At 33.4% G+C, this 24,412-nt stretch overlaps 1 protein-coding gene and 1 pseudogene across 2 annotated transcripts in view; one reads left to right on the top strand and one right to left on the bottom strand.

Annotated features, from left to right (window-relative positions):
• Positions 1-24,412, top strand: part of Rundc3b (RUN domain containing 3B) — a 152,361-nt gene that overhangs the window by 98,598 nt on the left and 29,351 nt on the right. For both annotated transcript variants that reach the window (XM_027956116.3, XM_027956115.3), the window contains exon 8: positions 1,515-1,672. In XM_027956116.3, coding sequence (XP_027811917.1) covers positions 1,515-1,672 — 158 coding nt within the window. The remainder of the gene's footprint in view (positions 1-1,514; positions 1,673-24,412) is intronic.
• Positions 15,442-16,067, bottom strand: LOC114108489 (putative protein FAM10A5; annotated as a pseudogene).

Below are 24,412 nucleotides of genomic sequence, written 5' to 3'. Positions count from 1 at the left end.
GCGGACACAACATCTTTGTTTATATGTGGTGCTGAGGATCGAACCCAGGCCGCACGCATGCCAGGTGAGCGTGCTACCGCTTGATCCACATCCCCAGCCCGGTAGATATAATTATTCCTTAAATATTATTTGAAAATATTTAAATATAGTTTATGTGAAGATGTAATTTTTGAGAATTTATTATGGAAAAATTAATGTTTGAGAATTGTCAGAAAAGGTATGGAAAATAAGTTTGTGAGGGGGAAATAATATGAGTTAATATTAGCAGGTATCATAAAGCTTAGAGCTGAAACAGTTGATGACACATGAATAGGATACCATGTACTGATTTAGAAGAATAATAGAAACAGTAAAGAAAAGATCCTGATCAATATCCTCAGAAGAAGTTGAAAGCACATTGAAACTAAAAATAGGACACGGCAGTGGTAGAATGTATGCTTAGCATGAAGGGCCCAGTGTTTAATACCTCCCCCAAAGGGAATAATCAGAAAACATGAAAGAGCTATTAAAAATTAAAATGATGTCTGATTCAAAAATTTCAGCACAAAAATTTAGAGGATAAATTTAATAATGTTTCCCAGAATATATAACAAATAAGAGTAAATGAGTAAAAGGATAAGAGGTCTAAGTCTCATATCTACTAGGTGTTTGTTAATAATAATAGCTAATAATTATATATTATGTATAATGTAGTAGAAACAGTTGTAAAACAGTTTGCAGATTTGACTCATTTAGTACTCCTAACTAGGTACTCATGTTGTTCCCACTTTTTTAGGGGATGAAACTATAACAGAGAGGTTAAGTGACTTGCTCAAAGACCCATAGCTAATAACTGGTAAAACTAGAATGATACTGGACAATCCATAAGCCTGTAGGCCTAACAAAAGCATTATACTGCCTCTTGCTGACATGTCAATGCTAAAAATGTTAATATCTGCATTTTTAAAAAATGTTCAGCCCGGCATGGTGGTGCACACCTGTAATCCCAGCAGTTCGGGAGGCTAAGGCAGGAGGATTGCAAGTTCAAAGCCAGCCTCAGTACACACCAGGAGCTAAGCAACTCAGTGAGACCCTGTCTCTAAATAAAATACAAAATAAGGCTGGAGATGTGGCTCAGTGTTTGAGTGCCCCTGAGTTCAATCCCCAGTACAAAAAAAAAAAAAAAAAATTCATATAGAGGAAGCTTTCTGATTGGTTATTCTGTAATTAGGTCTGTTTTTTGAAGCTAGCCATATGTATTTATTGCTTTTGTGGAACTTGGAAATTATAGTATTTTAACTAAGATTTGCTTTAAATTTAAAATATATTTGCTCAGACTTTAGGGAAGAGGTTTAAAGAATGGATAATATGCATTAAATTTTTTGTATTCAATTAAAACAATATTTTTACTAATTCATCAATAAAACTTTATTACAAGAGCAATAGTAATGAGATTTAAGCTACTCAGCATTTATATTCAAGGTCTCTATTAGAATTTTACAGTTGCTGTTATCTTGGTGATATCATATTTCCAGGGGTATCTTGAAGAACTCTTACGACTTCGAGAGAACGAACTGTCTAAATCTGTCTCCCAGAATAAACTACTACTTCAAAGGATTGAGGACTCTGAGCTGGCTCATAAATTAGAGAAGGAACAATTAGAGTATATAATTGTGGAGCTTCAAGATCAGCTGTAAGTGATATCTTTTTAGAAAAAAAAATTGGCAGTATATAAACATTAGGACAAAATGTATCTTGCCATAGAATTTGAATTCTAAGAAATATGATGGCTTTTAAATTCTTTCACTTATTATTTTTAAATGTTTATTTTTGCTTTTGAAAAGTAATCCATATTTATTGTAGAAACACTAGAAAATATAAGAAGAAAATAAACTCACCTGCAATTGTACCACACAGAGTTAACTATATTATAAATGGGTATATGTTCTTCCAAATGAAAATGTATAATTTTTAAGTATTTATTTAGTTGAATAAGTTATTTATTGACTGATGTATTGAAAAAGATGATATATTAGACCATTGCTACTCAAAATGCAACTACAGTGTATAAACTATTCCTAGGTTGTGCCAGAATATCACTGTGCAGTTTAGTATATAGCTTTCTTTTTTTTTTTAAGCTAGGCTTTCTTTAATGAAGAAAACTGTAGTATATTGATTAAGCTTTCTGATAAAATAAGCTCCCTATCACCATTTGAAGCATTTGTACTAATTACATCATTCTGTCATGTTTGTTTTATTATTTATAGTGAAAATCTTCACACATTAACATTTTTTGATCTTGAGATGATTTTTTATTTTGAAATAATTTTGAACTTTCAGAAAAGTTTTGAGGATAGTATATAGAATTTCCTTATCTTCTTTTAACATTTTTGCCTTATAATTCTCCCCTTTTTCCTATATACATGTACATATTTTTAACCACTTGAGAGATTACATCCATCAAAATTCTTTGTACCTTAGTGCTTTAGTGTTGCGTTTCTGAAGAACACAGATATTCTCATATATAACTGCAGTTCAATGATAAATTTAAGAAATTTGAGTTGATATACTGCTTATCTACAGTTCATATTCTAGTTTCATCAATTGTTCAAATGTCCCTTTTTGTAACTTTGATTTTTCTGGTACCAGATCCAGTTTAGGCTCATGTTTTATATTTGGTTATTGGTTTCCTCAGTCATTTTAAACATAGAACAATTTCCCAGTCTTTGTCTTACATGAGGTTAATGTTTTGAAGAAGATAAGCCAATAATTTTATATTTGTGTTTGGTTTTTCCATGTGAGTAGAATGAGCTTGTCCATTTTGGCTAGGCTACAACATCAGTGGTATGTTTCTTCAGGTACATAGAAGTTAAGGAAGTATGTTGGCCCTTTTTTGGCTATATTAATTTTAATCATTTAGATAGGTATTTTTCTCTTCTGTTTTGTTACTGTTGTTTTTTGTAATTAACAGGTAATATGTAAGGAGATATTTTGAGTCTAAATATAAAAGATGAGTTTTTAACTTAAAAAAAAGTTTTGTTCAGGAAAAAAAAAAACACCTTACTATTTTCTAGGAATTTATATCTTTTTTTTTTTTTTTTTTGTACCAGGGATTGAATTTAAGGGCATTCAAATGAGCCACATCCCTAGCCCTATTTTGTATTCTATTTAGAAGCAGGGTCTCACTGAGTTGCTTAGTACCTCACCGTTGCTGAGGCTGGCTTTGACTCACCATCTTCCTGAACCACTTGGATTACAGGCATGCACCACTGTGCCTGCCTAGGAATTTATATCTTGATTTGACCTCTTCTGTTTTTTCTGATACTATAAAGAGGATTTGTCTTGTAGGATATCACTCATTGAGGAGCAGGTCCACATCTTTGGTCCCCCTCACACTAATAAGCAGGGAGAAAAAACATCAAGAACCAAATCAATAGAGATTTCTGGTTATTCCTTTACAATTAAAAGATTAAGAAGATAATTTCATTTTTCTTTTGTAAAGTATTACTGGTAATTTATCTAAATGCTTTTAACCTAAAAATAATTATGCAGTTTTTATTTTATCTAAAGATATTTTTATTTGAAGATTGAATTTAAATAGATCAAATTTGTTTTACTTTTGATAATTTAAAATAAACAAAGGCTCAAAAACATTTTAGTTTTTAAGAAAATAATCCACTTAAGTTACAGTTTTATCATACTTCCATGGTAGAAACTGTCATTGATCCTTTTGATTTTGCAAAGGAACCTTATAGTAGTGTTTAATACCTTTAAGATTTTAACTAAATATATTAATAGGGCAATTAATACAAATTATGGGCATTAATCAGAATTAGACTATTTTCTTGATTTCACATGTTAAAGGTTTACATTCTATAATATGACCACAATCTCTAGGTAGTGTAAATTATTGTCCCAAAAGATTCCTTTGTTATAAAAAACTACCTTTAAGACTACTGAACAGGAGAATAAGATGAATTCATCTATGAATGGTCACAGTTCACTAGTTTGTCAAAATTAGTTTCAAATATGTGAAATAATATGATTGTTTTTTGTAGCTAGGGAGAGAGCGAACAATTTTTCCCCTTAATATTGCTACAATTTTTTTTTCCACAAGAGTTCTAAAGGCCTGCAACCAAAGCTGGGCACTGAAATTCCCTTTGTTCATCCTGAGAAGATAAAAGTGGCCTCGAGAAGATTAAAAATTTAAATGTATCTATGGAAAAATCACAAAAGGAATACTAAGAGGTAGAATATGAGGCATATAATATTTGCTTTTACATTGTGTCATTTTTTTCCTGGTCATTTAAATCCTTTGTCACCTTTTTAATATTTCTTAATGATTAGCTATATTTGAATTACCATTATTCTTTGATTATGTCTTTGGGTACTCATAAAATCTGAACATTTTGTAGTTTTGGTGATAGAATACAAGTTACTGTGGAGTAGAACAAAAGCATCCTAAAGCTTTTTTGCAAATCAGAACCGTCTAGATAATGACTTTACACTGCCAGTTATGAGCTCTGCCTTAAATTAATTAATATCTTGAAGCTTCTGCTTCTTCATCTCTGAGAGAGAAATAATGTTCATTTTTTAGATAATTGAGTGTTATGTATAACTAGGAATATAACTGTGAAATAGAAGATATTCAAAAAATATTCAATTTATTCCTCTGCTTTGGTCTGTAGCAACCTAAAATATCCTTATTTAAAAAATTAAACTTCATTCAACAAAATAAACATAATCAAACAAAGTATTAGTTATATTTTGGATCAACATGGAAAGTTTGTTACAGATTATGAAATGTTTTCTATTTATTCATGAAGAAAGATAAATAGGAAATTATAAGTGGTTTACTTTTTCATGCCCGAATGCTACAGATCAAACAGTGACTTGACTGTATTATCCCTCAGTTTCAAGAAATTCATTTTGAGTTGTAATTTCTAGATGACATTTGGCTAAAATCATGGTATGTATTTGTATATACCATGTGTGTGGGAGACATACATGTTTAATTACTATTTAACAAGTGTCACTTGTAACTATAATTATTTTACTCATTGTGTTTGGTAAAATGCTAATTTGTAGCATTTTATAAGGTATTGACAAAGGTACAGTTGAATAAGTTTATAGTTGGTAGAATTTTAAAATATTGAACCATTTAAAATCTGCATATATGATTAGGAATACTTTTATTTCATTGATGAAATCTGTGAGTCGCTGGGATTACAGGCATGCACCACTGTGCCTGCCTAGGAATTTATATCTTGATTTGACCTCTTCTGTTTTTTCTGATACTATAAAGAGGATTTGTCTTGTAGGGTATCACTCATTGAGGAGCAGTCCACATCTTTTGTGCCCCCTCACTCTAGTAAGCAGGGAAAAAAAACATCAAGAACCAATCAATAGAGATTTCTGTTATTCCTTTACAATTAAAAGATTAAGAAGATAATTTCATTTTTCTTTTGTAAAGTATTACTGGTAATTTATCTAAATGCTTTTAACCTAAAAATAATTATGCAGTTTTTGTTTTATCTAAAGATATTTTCATTTGAAGATTAAATTTAAATAGATTTAAATAGTTGATTTTATCTTGCATCAGTAACTTTTAACTTCATTTTACACATTAAAAATTATTCAATAAAGTAAACATAACCAAGCTTAAAGTATAAGTTATATATTAGATTAGTATATAGAATGTTTGTCATAAGATTATGAAATGTGTTCCATTTGTAGCCTTTTAATTATATATTTATTTTTGCTGATTAATGGGAAAATTTTATTTTTGAAGTTACTTCCATTCAATAAGCTTTTATTTTCCCAGCAGTTTGGGAGACTGAGGCAAGAGGATCATGAATTCAAAGCCAGCCTCAGCAACTTAGTGACGCACTTAGCAACTCAGTGAGACCCTGTCTCTAAATAAAATATAAAAAAGGTGCTGGGAATGTGTCTCAGTGAATAGGCAATCCTTGGTTCAATCCTCAGTACCCAAAACAAACAAGCAAAAAATTTATTTAAACATATACTTTGTTCTTGGGATTCTACTAGTAGCTGAGAATACAAATAATGAGGCATGATCTCTTTTTATAAGGACTTGCATGTGAGGTAGATATATTAACATCATCAATCACATTGCTATTCAAAGAATCATGGCTCACTTAGGAATAGATAAATTATTACAGTTCGTAGCCATACGTAAAAGGGAGGATTTGTCAACATACACAGGTTTAGATCCTCAGGTAGATGATCTGCTACACAAATGGCCTCTTTATAAAATATGCATAGTAAACCTTAGGAATAGACAACCATAGAACAATGTGTAAAACCTGAACACCTGAGAGACAGCCAGTATCCTTCAAGATAATATGTGTCTAGACATTCTGATGAGACCTACTTCCAGTGTTCCCTTTACTTAGCTAGTTTTTGGGGAACAGAAAAGGGCATTTAGGAACATGGTGTTTTATTATCCCCTTTTTCTTTATGGACAACATAATGGGGGAGTGGTGTTATCATGGCTCTCTTAAAAATGGATAAGTTATGACAGTTTCTAGTCATCTGGTCAGGAATATATTTTGTCAGGTAACAATTGTTATTAAAGTTTTAAATTACAACAGTGTTAATATAGAATATATACTCCATTGCCATATAAGGACAAAAATATTAAGAAAATTCAGTCATCAGAGAAAAAGCCAGGTACCACATAGGTAAAACCATGTTCTATTATACTGATTGAGTGTTAATGGGAAATTAGGATACTGAATTAGGAAAGGTTACTGATTTACTAGAATGGTATTTCATTGCCTTTAGTTGTGATGTGTTCCATTAAAACTGCAGAATCTCCTACAGAGCAGATGTCCATATATTTGAGTCAGGGGCTTAGCAGCAGATGGGACCACAATGTGGCATTTCATTGAGAAGTGACTCGTTATAAAAGAAAAAAAAGATTCACTTTTGGCATCTTTGTTATGCAAATGTTTAACGTTGAGTACATGAAGAAAAGAAGCCTCTCTCAATTACAATTTGTAAAAATACACATTGTTATTATAACATATAATATTATTTCCATGAAGTTATTTTAATTCTTTATCATTTAATCAACTTTTATAAAAGAGAATTCTAAGAAGATGTTGGAGTAGGAAGCATCAGGAATCTGCCCACCTAGTCAACAATTATATTGGCAGAATCTGTCTAATGTAACTATTTTAGAACTCTATAATTTCTTGAAGGTTTCTAGAGGAAGGCTTAGATGTTAATTTCAGTCAGTTTCCGTTTTTAGCCCAGTAGCAGCTACCCATACCTTCCTCCAACCCTGTAGTGGGTGACTATGCAGGTGTTCTGAAGCAGTATGCCCACGGCTCCTGGATGCCAGGTGGTCAAAAAAAATAGCTTGTCCTCCAATCCAGGGACCTTGGCTTGGGTCACTGATTGTTGCTTCTGATCACAGACATGCAAACAAAGAGGTGGTGTGTAGAGGGGCCATTGCTCTTGCACCACTCCTCCATTGTTACAGGACCTTCCACCTTTGGCTGAAGAGGTTTCCAGGGGATTTAAAGGGCATTCTTCCCCACCCCCTTTATTTTCTTTTTCCTTTCCATCATCCAGTGGAGACCTTCAAAAACAACCAGGTATATGGGAAAAACTAAAAAGTTATCATGCATACTAAGAAAAAAGATCAGATTCAGAGAAGATTTTAAGCTTGTGTTAGCAGGCTGATGTTCAGCACGGACATCCTCTAACAACAATAATAAAACAATAACAAAAGAATAACAAATCATGGAAAGAAAAGAGCATCTGATTTTCTGAATTACCACATTGTTAGATTCATATGTATAGTTTTTCATCAAAAAATTAGAGGACATAGACAGGAAAGTGTGGTCCATTCAAGGAAAAACACATCTGAAGAAATTGTCCCTGATAAAGACCTGATGTTGTCTACATGATAAAGATTTTAAAATAATTGTGTTTGGTCGATTTTGTTTGATTTTTAGTACTTGGGATAGAACTATACCACTGAGGCACGTTATACCACTGAGCTATATCCCCAGTCCTTTGTATTTTTCAATTTGAGACAGAGCCTTGCAGCAGTTATAGAGGCTTATCTTGAACTTGTAATCTGCAAACCCAGTTTCTCAAGTTGCTGAAATTATAAGCAGGTACCTCCATGCCAGTCAAAACAAGTCTTAAAGATGTTTATAGAATTAAAAGAAGATGTGGAGAAAGTCAAGGAAATAGTGTGTAAGCAAAAGGAAAATATCAGTGAAGAGAAAAAACGGAATTCTGAAGCTGAACAGTAAAATAACTGAAATGAAAAACTCACTGGGGGAATTCAACAGCAGATTTGAACAGGCAGAAGAAAGAATCAATAAACATGAAAACAGGCAAAGGAACTTATCAAGTCTGAGGAAAAGAAAGAAAAAGGTTGAAGAAAAGCGAACAGAGTCCTTAAGGCACCTGTGGAATAACATCAAGCAGACCAAAAGATGCTTTGTGGGAATTTCATTAAAAGAAAAGGAAGAGAAAGGGGAAAAGAGAATATTTGAAGAAACAATGGCTAAAGACTCCACAGGTTTGGTGAAAAACTTTAATATAAACACTGAGAAGCTCAGTGAGCTCCAGGTGAGATGAACTCAGAAATATATACCAAAGCTATGGAACCAACCTAGGTGCCCTCCAACAGATGAATTGATAAAGAAAATGGTACATATAACACAATGGGATATTCCTCAACCATAAAGAAGAAAGAAATTATGGCATTTGCCAGTAAATGGATGGACCTGGAGAGAGACTATCTTGTTAAGTGAAATAAGCCAATCCCAAAAAATCAAAGGCCAAATGTTTTCTCTGATATGCAGATGATGACTCACAATAGGCTGAGAGGAGGGAGGAGTGAGGATTTGCTGGATTGGACAGGGAGTTGAGGGAAGGAAGGGGGGATGGGAATGGGAAAGACAGTAGAATGAATCGGACATAACTTTCCTGTGTTCATATATGAATACACATTCAGTGTAACTCCACATCATATACAACCACAAAAGTGGGAGGTTAACCTCCATGTAGGTATGGTGTGCCAAAATATGTTCCACTATCATGTAAAACTAAAAAGAACAAGTAAAAAGAAGAAAGAAAGAAATAAACACCAACACACATTACAAGCAAACTTTTGAAGGACAAAGGAAATTTAGAAAACAGCAAGGGGTAAAAAAAGGAATTTCTCATACACCAAGGCTCCTCAGTAAGATTTTCAGCAGATTTCTCATCAGAAGTTCTGGAGGCCAGAAATCAGTGGGCCAATATATTCAAAGTGCTTATAAAAAAACCACAAAACTATCTTCTCGAAATCCTATGTCCAGCAAAAATAGCCTTCAAACATAAGGAAGAAATTAAGACATTCTCAGTCTAGATGCCTACCAACAGATGAATGGGTAAAGAATATATGGGGTGTATACACACACACACACACACACACACACACAATGGAGTATTATCCATCCATAAAGAAAAATGAAATCATGTCATTTGCCAGGAAATAGATGGAACTAGAGATTGTGTTAAGCAAAATAAGCCAGACTCAGACAAACATCATTTTCTGTCTAGTGGGAAGGGGAGAGAACATAAAATTGGAAGGGGAAATATTATGGAAGGGAATGGGAATGTAGGGGGGTAGGAGACGGTAATAGCAAAGCATATATGAAATTGTCACAATGAAATCTGTTATATGATACAATTAACATACACTAATGATTTTAATAAAAAATAGTGATAAAATAATGTTTTTAAAATGAGGGAGTTCATTTCCTCTAGACTTGCCTTGCACAAGGCAAAATGAAACTTGAAACTATATGGAGAAAGGGGGATCTCATTAAAGGTGGACCATGGGCAAATATGCCAGTATATTTTTAACAGTGGTTTGTACTCTAGTTTTTATTTTCTACATGATTTAAGAGACTAGTATATTAAAAAAATAATTAGTCTAAAAGCTAATATTTTGCCTTTGGCTAATAACTACACATTTTGTTTTTTATAAGATTAGCACACTTTAAAAAGTTATTAGATTATATATTGAGGCACAAAATGTATAAAGATGTAATTTTGAAACATTGATAATTAAAAGGGATGAGGGCAGACTGCTCCTTGAGCAGAGTTTTTATATATTTTTATTGAAGTTGATGTAACTCAAATTCAAGTATTATAACCTTAAGATATTAAATGTAATCTCCTTCATAAACACAAATATCTATACAATATCTACAAAAGGAAATGAGAAAGAAATTGAAACATTACATACCAAAAATTTGACCAAACACAAAAGAAGACAGTACTTCAGGAAAAGAGGCTATAAGGCATATAGAAAACAGGTATCAAAAAGACATAAGTCTGTCCTTGGCAGTAATTAAGTGTAAGTGGATTAAACTCTCCAATCAAAAGACAGATTTCTGTAAGAGGCTCACTTTATATCAGAAGTCACAAACTGATGGAAAAAGATTTTATGTAAATAAAACCCAAAAGAGAATAAGTATAGTATGCTATTCTAAGAAAAAAGAAAACTTTAAAGCAAAAAAGGTTATAAGAGGGACTTTATATTAATAAAAAGGTTCATACTGCAAGAATATATAGGTGATATTGTTATGCATCTAATGACAGACCCTCCAAATACATGAAGCAAAAAATAAGAGAGAAATAGTTCTGCAATAATAGTTGGAGACTTTAGTACCCTTTGAAATAATAACTAAAACCAGACAAAAGACAATTAGCCAAAGAGACCTCAACAAGGTATGCGGAACACTTCCCAACAGCAGCAGTGTGTGCATTAGCGTTAAGTTCCCATTGGAAGTGTCCCAGGATAGACATATGGGAAGCCACATTAAACTCTTTTTTTTATAAGAGCATTATAGTCACACATAGTATTTGGGTTCTTTTTGACAAAATTATACATGCATGGAATTTGGTTTAAATCCCTGTTTGTCCCCTTCTTTTGCCCTCCTCTCTCCCCCTAATTCTCTTTCCTCTATTGATCTTCCTCCCACTTATTTATTTATTTACTTTTATCATTACTTTCTACATATACTTAAAGGTGAAATTTACAATAGTATATTTGCATATGCATATAATGTGATTTTATTAAATTCATTCTATATTTTATCTTCTTTCCCTTCTTCCCTCCCTCACATCTCCCCCACTGATCTTCCCTATACCTTTATGAAATCTGACCCCTCCTGCTTTCTTTTTTCTTATTTTGCTGTAGTTACCACATATGAGAGAAAACATTTGACCCTTGATTTTCTGAGTCTTGCTTATTTCACTTAGCATGAAGTTCTCCATTTCCATTCATTTACCAGCAAATGCCATAATGTTATTCTTCTTTATGGCTGAGAAAAACTTCATTATATGTTTATGCCACATTTTCTTGATTCATTAATCTATTGATGGTGTTCTGGGCTGATTGTGTTTGACTATTGTGAATTCTGCTGCTATAAACATTGAAGTGGCTGTATCACTATAGTATGCTGATTTTAGTACTTTTAGATAAATACCAAGGAGTAAGATAACAGGGTTTATGGTGATTACAGTTCTAGTTTTTCGAGGAATCTCCCTACTGCTTTTTAGAGGGATTGTACTTATTTGTAGTTCCACCAACAAAGTATCAGTGCACCTTATTCCTCACATCCTTGACAGCATTTATTTTTTGTGTTGTTGAGGATTTCTATTTTGACTGGAGTGAGATCTTGGTGTATTTTTGATTTGCATTTCCCTGATTGCTAGAGATATTGAACTTTTAAAAAAAAGTATTTATTGGCCATTTGTGTTTCTTCTTTTGAGAAACATCTGTTTAGTTCTTTTGCCCATTTGTTGATTGGATTATTGGGTTTTTTCAATATTAGTCTATTCTGAATATTGATCCCATTGGAGAATTAGCTAGCAAAGATTTTCTCCCATTCTGTAAGCTCTCTCTCTTCACACTCTTAATCATTTCCTTTGTTGTACAGAAGCTTTTTCAATTTGGTGATATCCTACATATTGATTCTTAGTTTTAGTTCTTGTGCTTTAAAGGTCTTATTGTGGAAGTTAGTGCCTGCACCTGTATGATGGAGTGTTAACCCTGTGTTTTCATCTAGTAGTTGTAAGATTTCTAATTCCTAAGACAGTGATTCATTTTGATTGACTTTTGTGCACGGTGAGAGGGATCTAAATTCATTCTTCTTTATATAGATATCCATTTTTTCCAGCACCATTTGTTAATAAGTGTATCTTTTCCCCAACACACATTTTTAATACCTTAGTCAAGTATCAGATGTCTATAAGTATGTGGGTTTGTCTCTGTCTTCTATTCCATTCATGTCTATTTTGATGCCAACACTGTGCTTTTTTTGTTACTATACCTCTGTAGTATAATTTGAGATTGGGTATGGTGATGCTTTCTGCATTGCTCTTCTTGCTCAGGATTGCTTTGGCTATTCTGGATTTCTTATTCTTCCAAATGAATTTAAGGACTATCTTTTTCTAGTTCTGTGAAGAATGTCATTAATATTTTGATGGGGATTGCATTGAATCTATATGTTACCTTTGGTAGTTTGGCCATTTTGACAATATTAATTTTGCCTGTATAAGAACATAGGAGGTCTTTACATATTCTAAGGTGCCATGGTTTAGATATGAGGTGTCCCCCAAAAGTTCATGTATGAGACAATGCAAGAAAACTCAGAAGTGAAATGATTGGGTTATGAGAACCTTAAAATAATAAGTACATTAATCCACTGATACGATTAACAGGGTGGGAAGTATAGGTAGGTAAGTTTTGGATGGAAAAGGTGAGTCATCAGAGGTGTGCCTTTAGGATATATATTTTGTACTTTGTGAGCCAAGTTTAGTTTCTCTCTCTGCTCCCTGGTTCCATGTCCTGAGCCACTTTCCTCTTTCACACTTTTCCACCATGATGTTTTTCCTCACCTTGGGCCCAGAGCAATGGAGCCAGCTGTCTGGGGATTGAGACCTCTGAAACTGTGAGCCCCAAATAAACTTCTCCTCTAAAATTGTTCTTGCTAGGTGTTTTGGTCACAGTGACAAAAAAAAAAAAGTTGATTAAAACTAATAAGTTCTTCTTTAATTTCTTTCTTTAGTGTTCTATAATTTTCATTGCCGAGATCTTTTTACCTCCTTATTTAGATAAATTCCCAAGTTTGTTTGTTTATTTTAGGTTGTGAAAAGGATGGTTTTGCTGATTTTTTTTTCTCAGCAGAATTGCTGTTGGATTATAGGGAAGCTATTTATTTACTTATTTATTTATTTTTTCCAGTTTGAAATTATATTTTATTTTAAAAATACCTAGAAATATCCAATAAATATATATATATATATATATACATATATATATATATATATATATATATATATATTTTAAAATTTTTAGTTGTTGATGGATCTGTATTTTATTCATTTATTTATATGTGGCACTGAGGATCAAACCCAATGCCTCACACATGTGAGGCAAGAGCTCTACCACTGAGCCACAACCCCAACTATATATTTTTAAGAAGAAAAACTTTGTTTTCCTTCTTCTAGCATCATTGGCAGAAAAAAAAAGAACATTTTGGTTTAGAAATGTTATTGAGTATCTATGAAAATTATGACTGTATTTATGGAACTTTCAAAAATCTAAAAGCACAGGGTACATTTTCAGAAGAATAATGTTACTCATACCCATTTATAATTATATTCATAGTATTAGAATATAGCTAAGCCATATATAAATAAGCCAATCAAATAGAGTCCAGGAAGAAACTTTCTTATTGAATTAAGAACAGCACATATTGAAGATTTTGATAATACATATGAACAAAAAGAACACTCGAAAACCCCAATCCAAATATAAATGTATTTTTAAAGGATTTTAAAAGCATGCTCCATTAGATTACAGCTTTCTCTCACTTTTGTAACAGTTGTATTTCTGTCTACCTGTGCATAGCAAAGCATTAGAAATGATGTCAGAAATGTGCTAATGTAGAAATGCACTCCATAAAATTTATCATATTCCTTATCCCTGCAGGGGCAAGAGGGAAAGAAAGCCTAGGTAGAGGTATAGTTGCAGTATTTATGGAAGAGATAAATAATGAATCTTCATAGTGCTAACTATTCCATAATGAATTAATAAGACTCTCGTCTATTTTAAAATTGATCAGGAAGCTAGTTGCCTCTATATACATCAATTAATTCAAACCATATACTCTTAAAAAGACAAAGATCAGTAGGTATTTCCTAAGTAGAAGACCAACACCAAAAGGAATACCTCTTCCATTGTTTTTTAAAGATATCACAGGATTTTGTCAGGGTGGAATATAACATTTAAATAAGCAATCTTATTTAAGATTGTAAGAGGGGCTGGGGTTATGGCTCAGCGGTACAATGCTTACCTCACATGTGCAAGTCCCTGGGTTCGATCCTCAGCACCACATAAAAGTAAATAAATAAATAAAATAAAGTTTAAAAAATGTTAAAAACAAAACAAAAAAATATTGTAATAAACTACACTACTATGAATATTATCCCACTGTTACTATATATATTACATATTAAATTAATATGTATTACACATCTAATTAACATGAAACATGCTTGCACATTTATGCTATGAGTGAGTGAAGATAGCAGTGATGATGCTAGTAAGAAAAAAATTATCATTAGCTAATACAACAAGCAGAAAGCAGGCATAGGGTTGATTATTTTCTGATGAGGAAAAGTAAATTAAATTTTAAACACAGAAATATAAAAAGAAAAGTATTCTCTTATTTCCCCGTGTTAAAATAGAGCTAAGTAATCCATTGCAGCATAACCAAAAAAAAAAAAAAAAAAAAAAATCACCTCTTCAACACAGTGTAAGATTTAAATGCAACCTACACCAAGGTGCATGTCATATTAAACATAGTAAGGTTTCTGCTGCCTCAAGTACTTCCAGTTCCTACCCAGGTTATAGTGAAATACTGGTGGTGAGTCTAATAGTTTTATCAAAACAAATGTAGTTTTTTTAAGAAAAGTATTTCAAAAGACAAATCAAAATGCCTCAAACTTTATCCAACTCCACCTTTACCTATGTAAATGATGTTTATTTGCTTCACACTAATAAGTCATTATTTCACTCACACTAGACTAACAAACTTTCCATACTGTAGTGTCTTCCTTGCCCAATGTCAAAGGAAAAATCCAAAGTAATTAGCAAAGAAAAATGTATGAATTTGCACCCCCTTTTCTTTTGTTTTAAATATCTTTAAGTTGTAAAAAGTGTTTCAAGTTTGTAATTCCTAATAGGAAAACGTTATCTAAATAAATACCCTAAGGGCAAACTACTGTAAAATGTTTCAACTGTATTTGGTGTAGAAGAGTAGGGATTATCTTCATAGAACCCCAACTCTTAGGATGTATTTTTACGACATCCATTAAGTGATCTAGGTTGCTTCCAGGTCACTAAAAGTTTCATTGAGCCAAGGCATTCCTGCCATTGTAGGCATGCCCACTCCCCTTCCAGGTATTCTCCTTAGGAAAGTCACCCAGAAAAGAACCATACTGAGCTTCTGCTTACCATCTGGCTTTTTCCTCCCTCTGGGCTATCATGCTATTCTCAAGCCTTCTTAATTCATTCTTTCTATTGTTTCTTTGATTTCTCACTCTTCATGTTTTTGCTCATACATTCTCCATTGTTCAGCAATTTTCTGGGCCCTTGGTTGAACTTCTTTCAGCATTGCACTAGCATCACCAACATAATCCAGTTTACAGGCAAGGACAAGATCATGGGATTCCTTCCAGTGTCCCAGAAGTCTGTGTGCTTTCCCTAGCCACTTGGAGGGCTGAGCTGAATCAGAGTTTATTTCAATGGCTCTGTCACAGTCTTGAATGGAAGTATTTGGCTTTTGTAATTTGGTGAAGACAGTGACTCTCTTGGTACACAGAATACCCAAGTGAGGATTTAGCTTGATGGCATCTGTGAACAAGTCAGTGGCTTTCTATAGTTCATTATCATTCAGAGCTTCAGTAGCAGCCCCTTTCTTTCCATTTGCTTGATCCATCATCTCCTTTATTATCTCTGTATTTTTGTCTCCCATTGCATAAGTGTCTGGTTCAGTTATACCTTGTCAATTTCTAGACACATATCTGGGTTCCTGTTAAGGTATCTATTTCTTTTCCTACCAGCTGCCCTATCCTCTCTCTTTGCTTATGCTCCTCTTGTCACTGCACCTACCACTGGTGCTAGTCAAGTTGGTGTGTCTCTGAAATATTATGTTTGTCTCTATGTGTGTGTGTGTTTTTTTTTTTTTTAAACAGTCCAGTGTTAAGTTTTAGTGAGTACCATTAGTTACCCACCTCACTGAAGAACAGTCTTCCTGCTTTGTAAGTTGGGGCTAAGGAACTGCTGGGAAGTGCATTCTTCCTTTAATCCACCATCTTCTCTCCCACATTAAACTCTTAATAGATTTAAAAAGACAGATGACATAAAAGGTATCTTGTCTGAATGAATGGAAAAGCAAAATATGGTATGTACACACAATGAAATACTATTTAGCTTAAAGAGGAAGGAAATATGCTACAATATGGGTGAAGTTTCAGGACATTGTTTATGCTAAGTGAAATAAGTCATCCACAGAAATACTATATGTTTCCACTTATATGAGGTACTTCGAATAGTAAAATTTACATAGAAAAATAGAATACTGGTTGCCTGGGGCTCAAGAGGAGACTGGGAAATTACTGTTTGATATAGATTTTCAGTTTTACAAGATGAAAAGAGCTATGTGATAGCTGCTAGTGATGGTTTCACATAATTGTGAATGTGTTTAATTCCACTGAACTGTATGTACACTTAAAAGTGGTTAAGATGGTATATGTTATATTTGGTTTACAATGTTATTTTTTAAGTTAGAATTAACATTTAGATTCTAAAGATATTTTATTTTCAATTTCTTTGTTTTATTTGTGGTACTAGAGGTTGAACGTAGGAGTGCTGTAACACTGAGCTACACCTTGGCCCTTATTCAGTTTTATTTCAAGACAGGGTGTCACTTAGTAGTCCAGACTAGCCTCTAACTTTTGATCCTCCTGTCTCAGCCTCCAGAGTAATTACAATCATGTGTCACCACATCCAACTTAATTTCCATGTTTTATTAAGAAACTTTGAAGTGCACACAAAAGAGAATTTTTATAGTAAAACCCTGAAATGCCCATCACACAGATTGAACAGTTACTAAGAGTTTATCAGATTTGCTTTATCTCCTCTTTTTCTATTTTGTTACCATCATTGTTGTCATCTTCTCTCCCCACCTTTTTTTTTTTTTGACTGAACTGTCTTTCAACTAAGTCAAACTTTAATCTGTTATTAAAGTAAATCAGTGTTATGTATTCCTACATACTTTAGTATACCTTTTTTAAAAAAGAATTTTTTTTCACATAATCACACCTAATAAAATTAGGAACATTGCATTCTATCATCCAGTGCTCATCTGTAACCAAATGTTCCTGTTTGTCTAAAATATATTGTTTTGTAGTTGATGTTTCTGAATCAGGATTGAAAATCATACATACAGTTATAACTCCTTAGCCACTTAGTAAAGTAATTTCTCCCACATTCATTTTTTCCTACAGTTGTTTATTTACAGACTTTTCATCTAGAATGCCTAGCATTCTGGAATGTTCCCTTGTGGTTTACTTAATTTTCCTATATTCATGCTGTCCAACATGTTAGCCACTAGCCACATATGGCTCAGCATGGTCAGTCTAAATTGAGATATGTTGTAAGTGTGAAATACATATGAGATTATGAAATAAAGTTAATATCTCATTAGTAACTTCTTACATTGACTACATGTTGAAATGATATTTTGGACATATTAGGATAAATAAGTACATTATTAATTCTGTCAGGTTTTCATGTATTTACTGGAATATTTAAAATTACATATGTGACTCATATTTCTAGTGGACAGCACTGGTCTATATTCTTTCTGTTTTAAGCCTCCTGGCTGTATTAGCATCATCTCTGAACAGAATATCAGACCCACCCCAAGACTATTGAATCAGAATCTGTATTTTAACATGATCCCCGGGGGATGAAGGACACATTAAAATTTGAGAATTGCTGCATATCCATATCCTGTGAAGTAGATCCTCTTAATGCTGGATTAGTGATTCTCAATTCTGCTTGTACATTAGAGTCACCCCAGGGAGATTTATGAGGATGGCAGACTGAGCCTCACCTCCAGAGGTGTTGTTGATTTAATTGATGAAAGGTGGGACCCAAACAATAGTATCTTTGAAAATCTTCTCAGGTGTTGCTGGTAAGCAGTCAAGGCTGAGAACTAATCTAAAGAGTTAGGTTAAAGAGTTAGGTTAAGTTTTAGGTTAGCTTTTTGGGCAAGAATATTCTATAACGGGTACTTCTTCTGAATGTTGGGAAGCACACAGGTTGTCTCACGTTTAGTGAGTCTCAGATTGGTGAGCTGGTGGTGAGGACCTGATTTCTTCTATGTGATAATTCACATCAGTCTTTCATCTAATGGCTGGAGCCATAGTCAAGCATCACTTAAAGCAATTGATGAATTAGGGTTTATAAAATGGTGATTTTTAGTTGTTATCCCTCCCATACCTATTAGCTGGAATTATGTATAAAGAACTTCCCTTCATTGATTAGTGCTGTTTAGTGGTTACTTTGAAATAAAGTTCTTACAAAATACTGTTAGTTTTCAGAATAAGATACTGATGTCCCACTTCTTTCAGTTATTACCAATAAGATGAAGTTTTTGTTTTGTTTTTCTTTTTGAGAATAATTACAAATTTACTGCATGCAGTCTCTTCTACAAAGTTGATTAACTTATATGAGATACATAAAAAGATATGATCTCAGTGTAGCAAGGAAATCATCTTAATTCATAGGTGATATTTCCTCAAATTTAATGTATCTTAACAAGTAACACCACATGAATACCGAGTAGAGTAATGCAGCCAAATACTATAAAACACCAGTGGAAGGCGTTCTCTCACTACTACCCCTGGTTCAGTTTAACTAAGTCTTGGAGGTGCTTCTGCTGTAGTTACTTCATTTCATGCATTTTATCCTTGACTTCATGAAAGGCCTCAACTTTTGCATCCTGAACTCTTCTGTACTTTCTTCCCTCCTACTGCACCTCAGTCCTGTAAATTAAACACAGGGGTGCTCTACCACTGAACTATATCCTCAACCCTTTTCATTTAGAGATTAGATCTCATTAAGTTTCTGAGTCTGGCCTCAGATTTGCAATCCTCCTGTGTCACTGTGATTACAGGCCTGCACCACTATACCTGGCTCTGTACCTTTTTCTGTCAAAGACTCTTTATAGTTGATGATGTTGTTAAAGTTTTTTGGACGTGGGGGTGCTCTGGGCTTAGAGCCTTGTGCATGCTAGGCAAGCACTCTACCATTGAGCTACATCCCTAGCCCAATTGTAATATTTCTTTACTATTTAGGAATTTGACAAATATTTTTAATTGGGTTTGGAATTTTTTTAGATTATTATTGTTTTGTTATGTTGTTGTTGTTGTTTGTATTCTAATTAGAAAGTTGAACTGGATTTAAGTTGTGAGTTCCTAACATGTCTCTGCCTAATGCCAGTTACTTTTGATGTGATATTGCAAAACCACATCAAAAGTTTGTTCTGCTTGTTCCTGTATTATAGCAGAAATGTCTGCACTCATTGTGCAACTATCTTTTTCATTTTCATTTTTTATTTCTGATCCTTAGTTATTCTCGTTTTTTATTAATATAAGTCCTTTCATTGATTCCTTTGTTGTTCTGACATGACCCATTTGTCTTTGATGACTTCCTTGCTTTTTAGCACAAGATAGTTGAAACTCATCTTGTGTATTTCCTTCATTATAACTGGCATCATTCATTCCTATAAAAAGCCAAGGTTTGTCTTTTAAAAATTTTAAAATGGTTTGGGGAGGGGGGTGAATAATGAGTTGTTTGATTTTTTTTAAGTTCTAAATTACTTTTTATTGTCTCTTTCTTTTTAAAAGATAATGTCAAGTTCTAAAATGAAACCAGGGCTCAAAAACACTGCTGCTTTCAGAATCTTAATTAGATTTAGGTTTAACTTTTTGGACAAGACTATTTCATAGGTAAATAGATAATTAATTTATAATTTTTGGATACCTGGATCCCTTTTTAGTCTTTTCCTTTGGCAAAATTTATTTGAAAGGAAATACTTATAAAGTATAAATACTTATAAAGCAAATATTTATTCCATGACTGTTTTAAAACAATATAGAGAAAAGAATAGACACACAAATGGAGAACATTTTATATTAACATTATGAAAAAACCATATATACATTTCTAATTCTGTGAACTTGGAACAAAGAAGAGTAAATTCTCATTACTCCTCTTGGTATTGTTATTTTTTAACTTCTTTAATATTCATTCAATTGCCAAATATTCACTGAAAATATAAAATGTGCCCAGGATGTTGGCACACACCTGTAATCCCAGTGATTCTGGGAGCTAAAACAGGAGGATCACAAGTTCAAGGCCAGCTTCAGCAACTTAGCGAGGTCCTAAGCAACTTAGTGAGGCAGGGTAAATTAAAAAATTAAAAATAAAGAGGGTTGGGGATGGAACTCAGTGGTAAAGCATCCTGGGTTCAATCCCCAGTGCTAAAAATGAAGGAAAGAAAATTTATGATGAGCTAGGCCCCGATTCTAGGTGCTGGTATTTCAAGAATGAATAAAATAGTCCCCATCCTCACCAAGTTTACATTGGGTCAGAACAGGAGTCAACAATAAATAGCATCTGAAAGTTGGTCCTGTTCCTCTCCCAAAGAGAAACTGGGTTAGGTAGCTCTGTTATCCTGAGTTATGGAGTGAAATTTATCTTACATCTTCAATTTTTAATGATTTTCCCTTTCATTGACTTTTTCAGTATTTTATACTTAGCCATTCTGCCCATTAGCACAAAATTCTGCATTACTGTAGTTATATTAGATCCTTTATTTTCATGAAGATTATAGCCTATGAGTTTCTCAATGTGCCACATCACAGATAGCATTGGGATACACCTTAAGACTTACAGCACATCAGACAAGAAGTGCTAAATTGCAAATAATATAGATTTTCTGTCTTAGTTCATTTTACAGAATACCTGAAACTAGATAGTCTATAAAGAACAGAGATTTATTTGGCCCACAGTTCTGGAGACTTCGAAATCAAAGAGCACAGCAGAGGCATTTTTCCAGAGCCTTCCTGCTGTGTCATCCCATGAAGGAAGGCAAAAGAACAAGAGAGTGAGAGCAAACAAGAGACCTAACTCAAAGCCCCCAGCACTTTGAGTAATCAATGAGTGGATTCATCCATTAATCTAGGAGGGAGGAACCCTCATGACCTAAATTACCTCTCATTAGATTCCACTTCAAAACAATGTTGCATTTGGAATGAGGTTTCCAAAACACTCATTATGAGGGACACAATTGCTCTAAGGGATATTATCAAAGTCTAGAGTATAGATTTCTAGATCTTTTAAGAGGGCTTAAAAATAACTATAGATAAAAGCCTACTTTCTAAAAGAAAGAGAAGAGACCAAATTGTGGAAATATTTTATTTTCTTTCATTTAAATAGTGAGCATAGTGCTGTGGACTCAGAAGAATGTAGGATCTCATTTTTAAAGCCAGAGTACTCTGTATTTATAGAGAAACTGAAGACTTTGAGAACAAATTGGTGGGAGTTGTTGAGAACACCATTTAAAGGACCAAGTGGATGGAAAGGAGCCACGAAAGAGAAACAAACAACTTGGGAGTTTAAAGAGGAGATTGTAAATTTGAGGTCCCCCTCAGCAACTTGGTGAGACCCTGTCTCAAAAATAAAAAGTCTGCGGATGTAACTCAGTGGTAGAACTACCTTGAGTTTAATCCCAAGTATAGAAAATTAAACATAAAAGCCTTTTAAATTGTGATTAAGTACTGAAAAAAAGTAATACACCACTCTAAAGTACTTTGTATGTTTTAACTAATTTAATAACCTTTATAATAATTTCATGAGGTAGGTAGTTGTCATCCAGAGATGCGGATTCTCAGATTAAAAACTCAAAGCCACATAACTGAGGGGTGGTACTACCACTAATCTAGAGCCCTTGATCTTAACTTTTATTATGAAGTGGTGTATACAAAGTCAGCCAGCCTATAATCAGTGACTCAGGAGACTGAGGCAGAAGGGTGGCAAGTTCAAGGTCAGCCTCAACAATTTAGCAAGACCCTCAGTTACTTAGCAAGACCCTCTCTCAAAGTGAAAAATAAAAAGGACTGGGGATGTAGCTCAGTGGTAAAGCACTCCTGGATTTAATCCCCAGTACTAAAACAAACAAAAACAAAGTCAGATGGAATCCATGGGAAATGTCAAGCTGAAATAAATAGTTTTCATTTAGTGGTCATGTGAATTGTATATAGAGGCAATACAATACTGTTTACCAGTTTTCTTCTTTGTTAGAAAATCTGCTGATTCTTTAATAAATTTTAGTAAGTAGATTTTTAATTGATTTGTATTTTTTTGGTGCTGGGGTTCAAACCTGGGGCCCTATGCCTGCCAGGCAAGTACTGCATCACTGAGCCATACCCCCAGCCCAAAGTTACAAATATTTTTAGAAGACTCTTAATATTATGTTAATCATCTCAATAAATAAATATTAAATAAAGCTGCTATTCCAAAGTAGCTCATAATCAAAGGAGAAGAACCAAAGGACAGACTAAATCATTAGAATAATTTATTTTTTATTTTTTGTTTGTATTTTCATGCTGGGATAGACACTGATGCATGCTAAGCAAGTGTTCTACCATATATCTACACTCCTACCTTAAAATAATTGATTATTAAATTTTATGAGACTGCAAAGCAATAAAGGTGGTATCACTGTGGTCTGAAGGTCTTTATGTAAGAGGTAGAAAATTAAATGGATCTTGAGAGATGGATAGAGTTTGGATCCTTTGGAATATAGTAGGGATATTATTAATGGTGGAGGAGTAAAGGCAAGGAGATGATATATTTTGGGCATATAAATAAACCTGAGTTTTTAATCATTATCGCTAATAAGGCAGCCTTGCAACTTACTATGAGCTCTATTTTAGCATTAAAAGTGTCAGAAACTGCCTCAAAGAAAGACTTGATGGAGTTATATCTAGCTTAAAATCCATAAAATCTTTCTTTAAATTATTTTTGAAAAGTCAATTATGTTATTTTGAGGGACCAAATTCCTGAATAATTTATCTTGAGAATCTAAAAAGAAATTAATTACTAGAAATTTAGAGGTACATACCACATGAAAGTTATTAAAATTAACTGTGATGACTGTATTATTATTACTTTCTTAGGCAATTAAACAATTTTCCTTGAGTGGAACTTTCTGTAGAATCTTTACCTCAATGAGAGAATAGTAAATCTATGATTTATATCATAGATGAATGATTAGTAGAATCTATCACATATAAAATAGTTCCATGTTTTTAGAGTTGCTGACTAACTTCAGTTAGAGTTTCAATTAAAGTAAAATGCCAAACATTATATATTTTTACCTTTACCACTGACTTAATACCATTATGTGATAACAATTGTTGAGTAATTTAAAGTAAATCCATTTTAAGCTGGAACAAATAAGAAAAATATCGTCAGCCTCATATTAGGGTTATTTGAATCAGTTTGAATAGGTCTTGATATTCAAAGAGTATATTTTCCTGGTTCTAAGGTAAGTGGTAGGATTCTTTGATTCCAGCCAATCACAATCAACTCTTTAGTACAAGTAGAATTCTTTAAAAAGATATCAGCAACTCACAGAATAGATAAATGACTGGAGAAATAAATCTGGAAGGAAAAGCTACTCCCAGGGGCTGGAAATAGGGACTATGGGGAGGTCTCTATGCTCAGACACTCTGGTCAGAGCCCCACTGCTCAAGTGAATGAATTACTGTCCTTTTACTAGCTCTAGTCAAGATAAAATCCAGGGATGGGATTTTTCAACCTAACTTAATTCATTTGCCTGTCCCATAGTGTACTGGAGTATACAGGAGTGGTGAAAGAAAGGGCCTTATGCAAGGATTCTCCAGGAACACTTCCTCTTCATAGTGGCAAGGCAAGTGCCCGGATTTCCTGTCTCCAGATTCCTCACAAAAGAAGGAAAAAAGATGAACAGAAACTACACCTATCCTGTGCACTGAAATGTCTCATCTCCTGTTTCAGAGGATCGGACAACTGTCCATAGAAAACAGGATTTCTAAGAACAGAGGTCTAAAGACATACCTTAACCTGTCATTAGGCAAAAATTCTCTATGGACAAGTGTTGTGAAAAAACTTTGGTGAAATTTTAGTTTTTTCTTCTATTTTATGAGGTGTAAAATTTCTCAATTTTTCAGAAAGAATATTTTATATATTAGAAATTGTTCA

This window comes from Marmota flaviventris, chromosome 1 (genome assembly GCF_047511675.1).
Source record: "Marmota flaviventris isolate mMarFla1 chromosome 1, mMarFla1.hap1, whole genome shotgun sequence".
NCBI classification, from domain to species: domain Eukaryota; kingdom Metazoa; phylum Chordata; class Mammalia; order Rodentia; family Sciuridae; genus Marmota; species Marmota flaviventris.
The sequence above is the reverse complement of the archived record's forward strand: the minus strand, read 5'-3'. Positions and strand labels throughout refer to the sequence as shown.